Source organism: Hermetia illucens, chromosome 3, assembly GCF_905115235.1.
Source record: "Hermetia illucens chromosome 3, iHerIll2.2.curated.20191125, whole genome shotgun sequence".
NCBI lineage: Eukaryota > Metazoa > Arthropoda > Insecta > Diptera > Stratiomyidae > Hermetia > Hermetia illucens.
Window position 1 is genome coordinate 153,158,820 of NC_051851.1, and position 13,993 is coordinate 153,172,812.

General features: G+C 46.4%; 1 protein-coding gene and 1 long non-coding RNA gene across 2 annotated transcripts in view; both read right to left on the bottom strand.

The window, feature by feature from the left end:
- Positions 1 to 13,993, bottom strand: part of LOC119650654 — a 155,719-nt gene that overhangs the window by 110,857 nt on the left and 30,869 nt on the right. The gene's annotated exons all lie outside the window — the stretch shown is intronic.
- Positions 1,113 to 3,415, bottom strand: LOC119650653 (sphingolipid delta(4)-desaturase DES1). The gene has a single exon (XM_038053589.1). It carries the CDS (start codon positions 2,631 to 2,633, stop codon positions 1,668 to 1,670), a length of 966 nt encoding a protein of 321 aa, XP_037909517.1. The 5' UTR covers positions 2,634 to 3,415; the 3' UTR covers positions 1,113 to 1,667.

The window sequence follows — 13,993 nt, forward strand, 5'->3', positions numbered from 1 at the left end:
CTCGACTACCGAAGGTCACCATTGATTCTAATGGTAACCTCCCAAGCTTAAAACTCTTCTTAAAAGGATCCAATTAAATTTCGCTTCACTATTGTCCCTTGCAGCTTAGATGACACAGTAGCCGAGTTTCCCACTGGATATTAATGTACGGCGACCAACCCCTAAAAACTGTTGGCGCAGGGTTTTCGAAACCCGGCATCATCAAAAGGAATCCCTCCCTCTTCTTCTATATTTGAATGTTGTGGGTATACTTCCCAAAGCCAATTTTTATTCACTTGTGAGGTTGTTGTTCTTACCTAACCAGCTGGCACATAACCATGCCCATGTGCGCGGTGTCCCTTATCCGGAAAAGAAAATGCTCCTGTTGGGAGATTGAACGAAAAATTAAAAATTGTATCCAGTGGCGAAGATATTGACATACAATCGACTTTACCTCACCTAAGTTTTCAAGTGACCTAACATGCAAATCAGCCTATCTACCTAACTTCTCGAAGCCTAAAGCGGGCCCTAAACCTGGCAAAGCAGTACCGGTTCTTGCTCCCTACCAACCCCTTTCAGGTATTTAAACATTTCTGCAATGTAGAGCTTTATGACCGAAAAGGGAAGACCAATCTTGAGATCATTCCAGGACGCCCGCTCTCAGGGATGCCGAAGATGTAATGCCCAAATATGAGTTTAAGAAATTGATGAAATTGAGAAGATATAAGTCCACCAAAGCCCGGGATTTTCTCTTTCAAGTTTCCATAGTAAAATATGAGCTCGAGTTAATAATAATGTTAGGAAAGTATTTACTTATAAGCTCTAGCAAGGGACGTGATAACATATGCGGATTCATAGTAGCGGGAATTTTTCATACGAGCGAAAGATCACGTAGGCTTCTCCAGGTTTACACTAGATTCAAATTGCCAACCAGCTTCCTTTCTTGCATCATTCAAGGATACAGACTACCTCCTGTAGTGTACCTTTGCAGCCCTGAATGAAGTTCTCTAACACACTTCAAGACCCAGGTCCATTTGAATTGTTGCGCTAGCGCCATTTACTATTACTCAAGGAGGTACACTAATTGGGCTCAAGTAGTGAACCAACTCCATCCATAGAAAAATACCGAAGGCTCCTTTTTCATTTGTTTATTAATTCTTATTTCAAATATTTTAACAATTAGCAAACTCACGGGACGAGATATACGTACAAACTCTCCAGTGAAAATATATACGTAACATAATATCACACAATTTCAATAAATCCCCGCCATTGTGGCTCATTCTATATAAATGAAAACATCGTAGTTTGCTGGAACTATTAGTCGGACTCGGTGTCATTGTATCAAATATTGTTAGGACCCTGAATGATTCTCGTACTTAAAACTTACAAAAATTTGTCGGTTACTTTCGTTAGGATGAAATTACAACAATGACTATGCGAAGGTTATGGAGAACGTCAACACAAAATTACGATACCATATCGACTACAATATATATAAAAAATAGAAGATTCTTAAGCGCGCAGGTTCATATCTATGAGTAAGAAAGGGGTTTTGTATTGCTCACACCAATCATCAGAATGCGGCGCCCTGAAAAACCTCGGGTCGCCCTCGTAGACCTGTATTGTTGCTGGGGGTGTAGAATAGTTGTTGTATAGTCTCATTAGTGGCTCTGTTTATAAATTTCTTATGTGCTAAGTCCTCGCTGCTTCCTCTTAACCCTAGCGTATGGTCCCACGGCAGGGTCCATCACGAAGTCATACAGGACCCTTGTCCAAGAAGTGTGCTGCGGCATAGTGTCATAGAACTCCGGTGCGATTTTCTTCACGAGCGGTAGCCTGCTCCCTGGTACAGCTGGAAAGTCATGGTGCTCATTGTGGTAGCCGACGTTGAATGTGATCCAGTTCAAAGGACCGTAGTAGGAATACGTTTCGAAACCCTTGGCGAACATGTAGTGCTCCGAAATGAAATGTCCTGCCACTGGATGCAGACCCATAGCTAGCAGAGATCCGGCAACTAGATAGACTAAGGAAGGCCACCCACAGAAATATACAATAAACGTGTTGAACAGGAGCTGGATGACAAGGTTGACCACTTCCAGCTTATTCGGTGGCTTCGGGTTGATGACGAGCGGACGGAATATGTAGAACAAGGGCTGAAGCACGACCCACATGAACTTTCCGAACGTGGTGCAGAACAGCTTTGCTTCCAGCAGGGTGGGTATGTCCGTATCGATGACCTCATCCCCTTGGTATTTGTGGTGCTCCAGGTGGTATTTCCTAAACGAAATCGACATCGGCACTCCAATAGGTAAATTACAAATAAATCCTAGAATCCGGTTCGCCATAGGCCTTGAGTGTCCAAAGGCCAGATTGTGTGAGATCTCGTGCACGGCCAACATCAACGAATGATTGAGTATTCCACCGAAACAATAAGCCGCCAGGAAAATAGTCAGCCACGATTTATTTATCATCACAAAACACATAATAACCTGCATGAGGACCATGCTGATGGCGACATATTTGAAATAAGGATCATAGCCGAAAAGCTTCTTGATCTGTGGATATTTCTCGAGAATAATTTTCCGGCGGCTGGCATGAGGTTCTTCTGTGTAAGACCACTCGAAATCGTCGCGGGAGACCCGTTGGCCCATGTTTTTTCGATTATTACAGACGCGTCACGTCTCCAACTAATCCTAATAAATACCGTTCACACAATAAACGTCTATTCCGGCTTCTATTCCAGCGACTTCACAGCGAACTCCACTTATGGAAAGTGAAATCTCTCCGGCGATACCGATGACCAATACTCGCGATGACAGCTTGACTCCCCTTAGGCGCGGGGTGAGTGAGAAAAAATTCGTCACGTACCCCCAGTCCTTACGCTCGAAAATATGCAAATTATTTTCACCAAACACACGCCCAAGAAATCGTTCAATCACCAGAGCTACACCAGCGCAGCCATAGGAGATAGAATCACGCTAAACTAGTGAAAAATTCACTCCCTAAATGTCGAAAACCATCGCGACATTGACCACGATTTTTTTCTCCCTTCAACCGCACGCACACCTAATTTGACACTTCCCGCGAGGTTAAAAGTCCAGAATGACAGCTCCACGCCGAGAATGACACAAAAGACGGCGCCGCCGAGCCGACTGTCAGGCAAAATTCAGAAGCAGTCAAACAGCCACAGAGCCAACTGGTCCAAGCCGCCGTTCGCTAGTGACGCACGGTTAAAGTTGCCACAACTCATATAGTAAACAGAAATTCCATCACGCACGTAGCCGGCAGATGCCTCGCATCATCGCAGTCGTCGGGTTGTCTCGTGTTGTGTCGCCTGGCCTCGGAGAAGGCCGAACAACTGTAGCTTCGCTCGTCTTTTGTTTTTCTGTCGGCAAAATGCCGGTTACAGACGTCGCGACGCGATTGTACAGTTTAATAGTGTCGTTGGAGTGCGTTGGTGTGCGCTATCGGCGTGTGCAGATGAGTAACAAGTGGACCTAGTACAGAAAGATTCCAACGGGAATTCGAATGGTGTACCCGAACTAGTTCGTATTGTATTCGTCGCGAATATGAACGTCACACGTTGTTAATAATCGCAATAATCAACAAGAATGCAATTGAATGAACTTAATGGAGGCTACGGGCCATGCAAGGTTGCCACTAATTTATCAATTGCACAAAAGTAAATGTAATGATAACAAAACTGAAGCACAAGCTACTCAATAATAGAATGTGAATAACGTACAAACTCGAGCGAACGAAAGATTGTTTAAACCTCACCAAAAAAAATCCGCTGGATCATAATGGGAATACTCACTGCTCATTGCAGGCTAAACTATCACCTGGGGAAACTAAGAATATCTGTGGACACCACTGTCTGCAGATTCGAAGGGGAGATTAATAAAACCTCCACATATATTCTGGGACAGTGTCCGGCATTTGTGCAAAGTAGTTTGACGCACCTGGGAGAATACTTAATACCGGAAAACAAGCTGAGGTGCTTTGAATTAAGGGAATGTAGGGCACAGTGCGACTTCCCTTATTAGCATAATAATTATCGAAAAAATGAACGCTGGAAGGATACGCATTAAGAGAAAAAATCTCTAATAAAGTTTTCCAATACCCATCGGCCAAAAATTACATGATAATGACTAGCAAGTCTGGAAACCGGGCGCCTGAAGTTTTGTCTAGACACTTATCTCCTAATGCTTACGCATTTAGTATGTCAGACTGTTCACTTTAGTGTGATATCGACAATCAAAGTCTTAGATTACCGTAAATTTGCTCAAAAGCGACAACTTTGACCTACCTACTCGTAGTAATAGTACGACCAAAGACACCCGCCAGTATCATGCTCTATATTATAACCTATATTACTGCAAAATTTTATGATTCTGGGAGCGATTCCAGCTTGATGATTTTTCAGTTGAGTAGTTTCTACGATTAGCTCCGTGAAAAAGACCGCTTTCTAGCCTCCCACTCCCCACTTTTACCACTGATGTCAAAATTAGTTCCGGTTTCGGAAAGTACTAATCGATACCTTTCATTTGATACCCCACATGACTATATTCGGTGGATAAAAATTTTACACCCCCCTTTTGTATGAATAGCAACCCTCCCTTAAACTCAACGTAAAAGCATGTAACTCACTGTATGTGCGAGCGTTCACAATACCGACCTTCCCACCAAATTTCGTGTAAATTTTATAATTCCGGGAGCGCTTCCAGCTTGATGATTTTTTTTAGATTTTTTGGTTAAGTAGTTTCTGAGATTGGCTCAATGAAAAGACTGCTTTGCAGCCCCCCATCCCCCCTTTTAAAACTGATGTTAAAATTAATTCCGGCTTTGGAAAGTACTAATCGAGACCTTTCATTTGATACCCCACATGACTATATTCGGTGAATAAAAATTTGACACTCACCATTTGCATATATGGCAGTCCCCTCCCCCTAGACTCAAAGTAGAAGGGAGTACCTCACTGCATGTGTGAGCGTTGACAGCAGCGTCCACCTTCCCAACAAATTTCGTGTCAATCGGTATAACCGTTTATGAGAAAAGTACGTGTGATAGACAAATAGACCTTGAACCCCGCAGTCGCCAGATCTCCTGTCAAACGCATCCCTCCGTACGGATAAGGGAAAGCTCAGTCGAGTAGGCGGAAGAAAAACACCCACCCATGGACAAAAATGACTATGGCACAGGTGCTCGGAACCCCAGTACCGGCAGCTTTTGGGAGTCATCGTCGGTATCCCTCGATTGCAGTGCCTCAATGATGGATTATTTGGCCAATATTGCATCTAACACTACAAATAGTCTGGAGAAAAAGGCGTTTAGAAGAAGTACAACACCCCCAAGAACGTCTTTTCCAAAGGCGCGGAAAGATGCTTCACAGACCGGTTATTTGTCAGCTTACAGGAGTCGGCAGATGTCGCAGGAACTAGTGTCTGATTTATTTACGAAAAGCTCGACGATCCTGCGATTTCCCTTGAAATCAACGTCTCTGAAGTATGGAAATCATGGAAGCTCTCGAAAAGCTAACAAATACGAAAGTGTCTGAATACGGACGAATCATAATTAGGCCTACTCAGAGGAAAAATAATAGAGCTGTCCGAATTCAGAAAGGACAACAACAATGTGCACCAGAACATCAAAAATATGGTCAGAGCCATTCCTATTCTGTAGTGCCTACTACGATAAAAAACACCTCGAAGAATGCAAGCAGGCAACACAAGAACACAAGGGAGCCAGCTCGAATTGATCATATTCTCTGTGAGCACTATACTCATAGCAACCACCAGGCAATTTCCCTCCAAACCGAAAATTGGCCACGCAACGAAATTCATTCTCGCGGAGCTGGAAATCAAGGCTGGTCTTTTTTTTTTTGTGCGTACACGGAGGTGGAAACTCTTAGAAAGATACGTCCGCCGCAGCTCCGCCGCCCGAACGGCGGAACTACAGCGGGCGCGTGTGGGATTTACACCCACTAAAAACCACCCCCGGTCTCCCCAGCCCCAACCCCGCGGGACCACCATTGAGGTATTACTTCGCGGGGTAGGTTTGCTCTTAGCTTTTGTAGCTTTCCTCCTTCTTTGTTCCTTCAGCAACTCCTCCTACATTTGGATGATTGCGGAGCCAACCGCAAGCCACTTCTCCTCGGACTCCAGCATCTCAGTAACCAAGCTCTCCGGGGTCCCGCTCCTGCCCAGCACCTGGTTTAAGCTCCTTCTCTCCATCGCAAATCGTGGGCAGTGAAATATCACATGCTCTGGATCCTCCGGTATGCCATCGCATCTGGGACAGTTCGGAAAATCATCCAACCCAAAGTGGTGCAGATACTGTCTGTAGCAACGACCGTGTCCCGTGAGGAACTGGGTAATGTGGTAGTTGGTCTCCCAATGTTTTCCGCTCAAGCTACACCCTAATGTTGGGAATGAGCCTGTGCGTCCACCGACCTTTCGTAGTCTCGCTCCATCTGCGTTGCCAGAGATCAAGCGACTCTGATCTTGCCACATTTCTACGCTGTGCATGCCCCTCCATACGTCTTGCATTGTACAGGATACTCATTTCTTTGGCCAAAATGTCAACCGGGATCATGCCTGCCACCACCAATACTGCCTCATCTGATGTGGTTCTAAAAGCATTGCAAACCCTCAAAGCCAGGAAGCAGGTGAGCTCGGTTCACCGGTGATGACTCTCTGATAGTTTGCAAGCGCCTCTGCCCACACAAGCGACGAGTAGAGCAGGATGGAGCGCACCACTCCGGCTAGCACCAACCTCCGGCAACGTTTCGGTCCACCAATATTTGGCAACATTTTTCCAAGTGCCGTGGTGGCACTGGCTGCCTTTTGACATGCATACTCTAGGTGTTCCCTAAAACTTAATTTGGTGTCAATTATTACCCCCAAGTATTTGATAGCCGGCTTTGATACGACCGTATGTCCACCGACCTCCACTTTCACAGTGTTATTTTTCCTGCGGTTCGTTATTAAGACCGCTTCCGTTTTCGCGTCCGCCAAGGTCAGCCCGGCCTTTTTTAGCCAGGACTTTACCGCTCCCACTGTTTCCGTTGGGTAAACCTCCACATCTTCTGGGTGTTTTGCTGCAACAACCATAGCTAGGTCATCAGCAAAGCCGACAATCGTAGTCCCCTCTGGGACGAGAAGAGCAAGCACCCCATTATACATGATATTCCACAACAGGGGACCAAGTACCGATCCCTGTGGTACCCCGGCCGTGACAATGTACTCTTTGGGATCCTCATCCGTCCCGTACCAGAGAGTCCTCTCTGAGAGGTAGTTTTCCACCAAATTCGCTGAGTATCCGGGGACACCTATGTCAGCCAACGCCCCTTTAATTCTATTCCAGTTGGCCGAGTTGAATGCGTTTTTGACATCCAACGCCACCACGGCACAGCAGCCGCCAGAAATCAGTGCACCTTTTGCCACGTTTACCACCATGCCAATTGCGTCCACCGTAGAGTGGGCGCGTCGGAAACCAAACTGGCGTTCCGACAAACCATTGCTGGCTTCGACGAATGACAGGACTCTGTTGTAGATGACTCTCTCCATCATCTTCCCCATTGTATCCAACAGGCAGATAAGACGATACGACGCTGGGTTTCCAGGTGGCTTGCCAGGCTTCGGAAGCAACACCAACTTTTGCTTTTTCCACTGGGCAGGGAATATTCCTTCTTTTAGGCACGCCTCGAAGGTGTTGGCGAAAAGGTCGGACCCAGTCATCACTGCCAGTTTCAAAGCTCGGTTGGGGATGCCATCCAAACCTGAGGCCTTGTTGTCACCGAATCTATCACACATTTCCCGCAGCTCCTCCACAGTTAGCTGGACAAAAATTTGCCTTCCCCTATTTTCGTGGTGAGGGAACAGAGTGGTAATAATTTGTTTCAGGAGGCGCGGACAGGTCACCTGGGGTGATTTCCGCAGCCTTTTCATCACCACTCTGTAAGCCTCGCCCCAAGGGTTTATGTCGGCATGGTCGCACAGCTGTTTGAAGCAGTTCTTTTTGCTCCTCCGAATGGCTTCCTTTAGGCGGCCACGCAATTGCTTGTGTGCCTCCTCTCGACCGTCGCCACCGGGTTTTCCCCTGAGTCTCTGGCAAAGCCTCCTTGCCCGAAAACATGCAGCTCGCAAACTTGCGATTTCGTTGTTCCACCAGTAGTTGGGTTGCCTACTGGGGAGCAATCGCCTTCTGGGCATAGTAGCATCGCATGCTTCCGTCACCCATCGAGTGATCTGGGTGGCTTTCTCTCCAGCCGTACCATTCAGGGATATGTCGGATTTGAGCACCGCGGAAAACGTGTCCCCCTCGAACGCTTTCACTGTCCAGCCAAGCATACCACCCGGCATTTTACGAAAACTCTTTTTCGAGCTCGATCCGCTCTTGATCTCTATGCAGATTGCCTGGTGGTCGCTGTGAGTATAGTCCTCACTGACATGCCAAGCGATTCTACTGGCTAAAGTGGCACTCACGTATGTCAGGTCCACTATAGACCCCAAGCCCCTTCCCCGGAAAGTGTACGAAGACCCAACATTCGCCAGTACCACGTCCAGCTCCGCGAATGCTTCGAGGAGAACACGTCCCCTGACATTAGTTATCCGGCTGCCCCATTCAACAGCCCACGCATTGAAATCGCCTCCTATTATGATCGGCCAACGTCCTCTTGCATCCAAAACAAGAGCAGCAAGCATCCGCTCATACTCGACGAGTGTAGCGCTGGGTGGAGCATAGCAGCTGTAGATGTGGATGCCCTTCACCTTCGCTCTGAAGAAGCCCTCCTCCGGGTGCTCCATTATTTCCTGGAAGGCTTGTTCTCCACAAGTCCACAGCGCTGCTTGGCCCGTTTGGTCTTTGACCCAAACGCTACCACCGCGGTTTCGGTATGGTTCACTTAGTATGGCCACATCGATGTTTTTCTCGCGGATGGTTTGCGCGAGTAGATCCTGCGCCGCCTCGCAGTGGTTGAGGTTGATTTGTATCAACCTCATCTGCGATTTGTGCTAAGGGCTCTCCTGTATTCCGGGCACCTGCTGCTGCCTGCAATGTGCCGATGGTCCACACCCTCCTTTCCTTTGCACAGTAGACAATTTTGGTCAGCTCCGCAGTCCTTGCTGATGTGGCCTTCCACTCTGCATCTCCTGCATTGCTTTGACCTGTCATTTGCGTTAGTGCATGACTTCGCAATGTGACCAAAGCCAAAGCATCTAAAGCACCGTTTTAACGCCACCTGTTCCCTAAGGCGACACATAACCCAGCCTATTCTCACTCTCCCTGCTGCTAACAGTTTGAGTGCGTTCTCCACTGGTAGGCTGATGATGGCGGTGTGTGTTCTCCTATAGGCTTTCCTTAGCGTTTTCACCACTGACTCTTGTAGTCCGGCAAGATCGAACTGTTTCTCCAACGCTTCGCGAACCTCCTCCTTCGTCGTGATTTCATCTATATCTTTGCAGATTATAGTGATCTCCGGCCTGCTAGCTCTTATGTCGGCTTCCTTATGTCTTCCCGATTTGGCTTAAGAATTTGTCCGCGGTTACATCCTTGGATTTTTTAAGTTCCAACATAAGATCTCCCTTCTGCGACCGTCTAATACGGCTGACGTTGTCTCCCAAATTGGTGAGTTCGGGGTCTGCCTTTCCTGAGAATGTCGGCGTATGACCCTTCGCCTCGTTTGGAAATGAAAATCACCTCCGGTCTAATCTTCCTCCGATAATTTCTTTTCCGCGATTCTACCTTCCTCCAAGCTTCCGCATCCGCCTTTGAAGGTTCGATCCCTTTTCTCGAGGTAGCCACTGCAGTACTCTCCCTGGTAGCTTCAGACGTATTTTTCATGAACTCCGCCTTTTTGGGAGTTGAGTCCTTTTTTCTTTTCGGGGTTTGCTGGCCTGTTGAGTCATTCAGCTTCTCGCGCAGCCTCTTCCCCGGTCTCTCCCCTTTTGTGTTTTGAACCGGCGTTACCTGAGTTGCCTGGTTCACTTTTCCAATCGGCGACTTCCCTACACGTTCATCCTGGGCCTTGCCGTACGTCAAACGGATGCCTCTTATCATGGCCCTTATATTTTGGTGAATGTTCCTGCGCTCCTTTATAAACTCACACAGCTCCATGATCTTTTTACCGAGGGCAGTAAAGGCAGCTCCAGACTGATCATTGCCCAAAACATCGCTCGGGTGAATCGGCGTCAGTGATTCTTCCTCATCGAAGACTCCCGCTATACGCTTCCCACTGGGGGTAGCGATCGTGGGGGCTTGTGCCCGTGTGGGAGGGGATCTGCGAAAAACCGAGCTCCTTCTGAACGGATCCATCACTGGAGCCAGTTCAAGTTCCTCCCGGGAGCCCGCTTGCTCACTCCCAAAAACCGCCGGCATTGGGTTTCCGAAGCCCTGCACCGTAACTTCATTCTTCTTCTGCTCCTCCATGTTTGGTTTTATTTCTGGGTATCCTTCCCATAGCCAATTTTTATCCACGGGTGGGCGTTTACTTCCCACCTACCTGGCCTGCGCATAAACATGCCCATACACATTCGCCGAGCATTCCCTTATCCGCACGAAGGAACGCGCCTGATGGGAGATTTGGCAACTCCACACAGGATCAAGGCTGGTCTGAGACCACCTTTGAAGGGGATACATTCACAAAGATGCTATTGAGAAGCCATGATCCCGATGGAACGACTTTAGAGCATGCGATGCTGCAATGCCGTGCCGGCGAATCCTCAACACTAGGTGGGCAAACTGACAGAACCAAAAAATCGCGGAGTTGCGGACTGTACTTCCGAGCTAAAAGGATCTACCAACAATCTAAAGGAAGACCAGACTTTCACGGAAAATATACGCGAACTTTCGATGAAGGCTTAAGCACGCTATACGGACCAAGAAACTTTGCCTGGAAGCAGACCAAAATCTCTGGTCAGGGGTCAGGGTTGTAATAAAGAAGACCTGCATCTTCTTGTCTATATAGTGAAGACGCTCTTCCCCTGCATAAAGGAGAGTCCAAAAATATAAACAAGCGCCATACCTGCGGTAACGACAGCGAAACTTACGGAGATTTGTCCGCAAACCAGTAATAATAAAGCTCCTGGTTTGGATGATATTTCCAATAGAGCCCGTAAAATTGCTGTTAAAACGAGACACTTATCAACTTTATTGAGGTATGCATAGTAGAAGGTCTTTTTCCCGCTCGATAGAAGAGGCAAAAACTAATTTTGCTACCGAAGCAAAATAAGCAACGGGACATCCATCATCATACCGATCTAGTTGCCTTATAAACACGGTAGGAAAGATGCGCAATACAATAAACTTCTCCTTTTCATAGAATACAAACATAGCCTATCGAAGCGACAGTTTGGTTGTCGCCAAGCTCATTCAACGATAGACGCTGTGGACGTTGTGTTTGAAGATGACCTGAAACGCGATTGCCTCTAATAAATGTTGCGCTGTGATAATATTGCATGTCAAAAATGCGCTCAATGAAGCGAAATGGGAGTGGATAAAAAGCTCATTGACTAAAACGGGTGTCCCTAGCTATTTGACTAACCTCCTCAAAAATTACCTCTCGAAAAGGACATTTTTGTACGAAACGGTTGAAGTAAATAGTACACCGTCATAGTAGTACTGCAGGACTACTGTTGAGTTCTCTCCTGTGGAACGTTATGTACAACAAGGTCCTTGTCCTTCCCGTGCCAAAGTAGGCTACGATTAGCGGTTTTGCAAATGACCTAGCCGTCAAGACACCAGCTGGATGCTTCGGGTATGAAAGGTTTTGTTTATTTCTTATATAAGAATATATGAGTGGGTATTTGCCCCAGACTATTCACTTGTGACTTGTGAGACTGTTCACAGTGTGATACTAGTCTTAGATTGCAGCAAATTTGCATAAAAGCCACAACCTTCACCTATTTCAATTTTGTTAGTAATCGTGCAATTTCCACCAAATTTACTCGCGGTATAATGCTTTATAATGTAGCCTATATTACTGCAATTATGATGAATACAGAAAGGAGGACTGCTGTTCGAGGAAAAGGAAGGATCACGACGACCTAGAGAGTGCAAAGATCTTGAAGAGGCCACTACCAAGGAGGAAATCTGCACAGCATTCAGAGGACATGTGACTCGGGTTTGGACATATGGTGAATGATTGCACTAGTACTAGCAATAGATCGAAGCTATGTCGAAGATGTGGAGGAGTAAATCATTTCGCCAAGCACTGCACTAAGAACCCCCACTGTTTTCTATGTAGAGAAAATACAGATCGCCATTGCAACCAGATAACAAGAAGTACCAGGTGCCCAGCTTGCAGGATCGTTTCAAGTAGCTCGGATAAATGAGAGTCATTCCGCTGAATTTTAACCACTGCCAAGCTGCTCAAGACCTCCTATTAATAAAGATGTTTGAAAAGGAAATCGCTATTGTCTGTCAACAATTCAAGAACCTCCATCATAGTGCTTGAGAAATTGACGCAAAGGGAAAGGCTGCAGTGTGAGCTTGCAGAAATCGAGCATTGCCACAAACAATGGAGCATCGCGAACACAACTTTGTGAGGGTTAAGACCGATGGCCACTCTATTTACAGCTGTTATGCCGCACCAAGTATGAAAATAACAGAGTATTGAACCGTGCTAAACAGACTAGCGATGCAAAAGGACACAATCCCAAGATTATTACCGACGACATATCATAAATAAACTCGAATAATCAGCTGATTATCCCTAATCTCCGTGCTTATTCCGAATGACGCCCAACGTGGGCATGAAGTTGTAATTAAAGGATAAATCAGTTTAGCTGGAGGAGCCGGAGCTTCAAACACTTAAGCACATTATACTGTCCCCTAAAATCGCCTATTCAACGGCCTCCAACCTGCGTTAATACACTTACAAATCTGAGAAAATCTATCAGAAGCAGAGAGTGCGCACATTATTCCCTGAAGAAAATCTTCTCGAGGTATCTTTCAAAATCAGGCAGCTTCATTTGAAATGCCAGCTGAGCCTAGTAGTTTTTTTTTAAATGTGATAGTTCAAGGAGCAGTGTTGCGTTAAAAGTTCTACAAGGGTTTTCATGTCTTCCTTCGTAAAGGACAGTAAAAATGCCGTTCTACAGGCCCCGGGTTCTTCCACAAAGATTTTCGCCTAAATTCAAATTGCTCCATTCGACTGCGTGAGCCCTTGTAATTTCATCTTGCAGAGCAGAATTGACAGTGGATGGCCACTATTGTTGAGCCTGACTGACACTTGGCAAACCAGTTTCTCAACCTCATTACGTACAGTCGGTCAAATTGCTGCAGCAACTGGTACCATTCCCATACCAACTGACTTGACATTGTGTCAGGTTCGAATGGTGGGACCCCGCACTTTCGCCTAGAATATGGTTGCCGCATTTTCGCGAGGTCAAGCCAGTTCCACATTCGGATTTTTCGAAAACATCCCTGAACTCGATCCGTCTTCTATGATTGGCCCGTCGATGAAGACACATTAACAGCGCTAAATCCGATTTCGCTGCGTTATCTAAAATGTAGAAATGTAGCTATCTCAACACCAAGATCAAATTAAAACGTTCTGTGCTAGTGTCTTTTCTGTGTTGCTATATGGGAGTAACACATGAAAAAGTACCACCACTATCACTCAAAAGATCCAAACCCTGCTCAAAACCTGTCCTCGACGCATCATCGGAGTAATCTGGTTTGATACTAATTCGAACAAAGAACTTGGTCAGCGCACAGACCTGCCACCCCTGAGCTATATAATCAGAAGGCGGAAGTGGCAGTGGATATATCACACACTAAAGAGGAGCGGAACTTGCACAAACTCCTAAGACCTTAACTGTTGTGACAATAGCAAGGGGGCAGAGTTTTCCCGGCTGAGATCTTCAGAGCCTCTGAGGTTCTCAAAGAATACTTTACCTAGTGTCCATAGCTGTACAATCGTAAATTAAGTGCCTGAGGGTTTCTCCCTCCTCTCCGCAGTTTCGACAATGCGAATTGTAAGATATGCTGAATCTGGCGGCATGGTCCT

What these genes read in the sequence shown, in the direction of transcription:
- LOC119650653 (XM_038053589.1), bottom strand. Translation starts at nt 2,633, where the DNA reads ATGGGCCAACGGGTCTCCCGCGACGATTTCGAGTGGTCTTACACAGAA.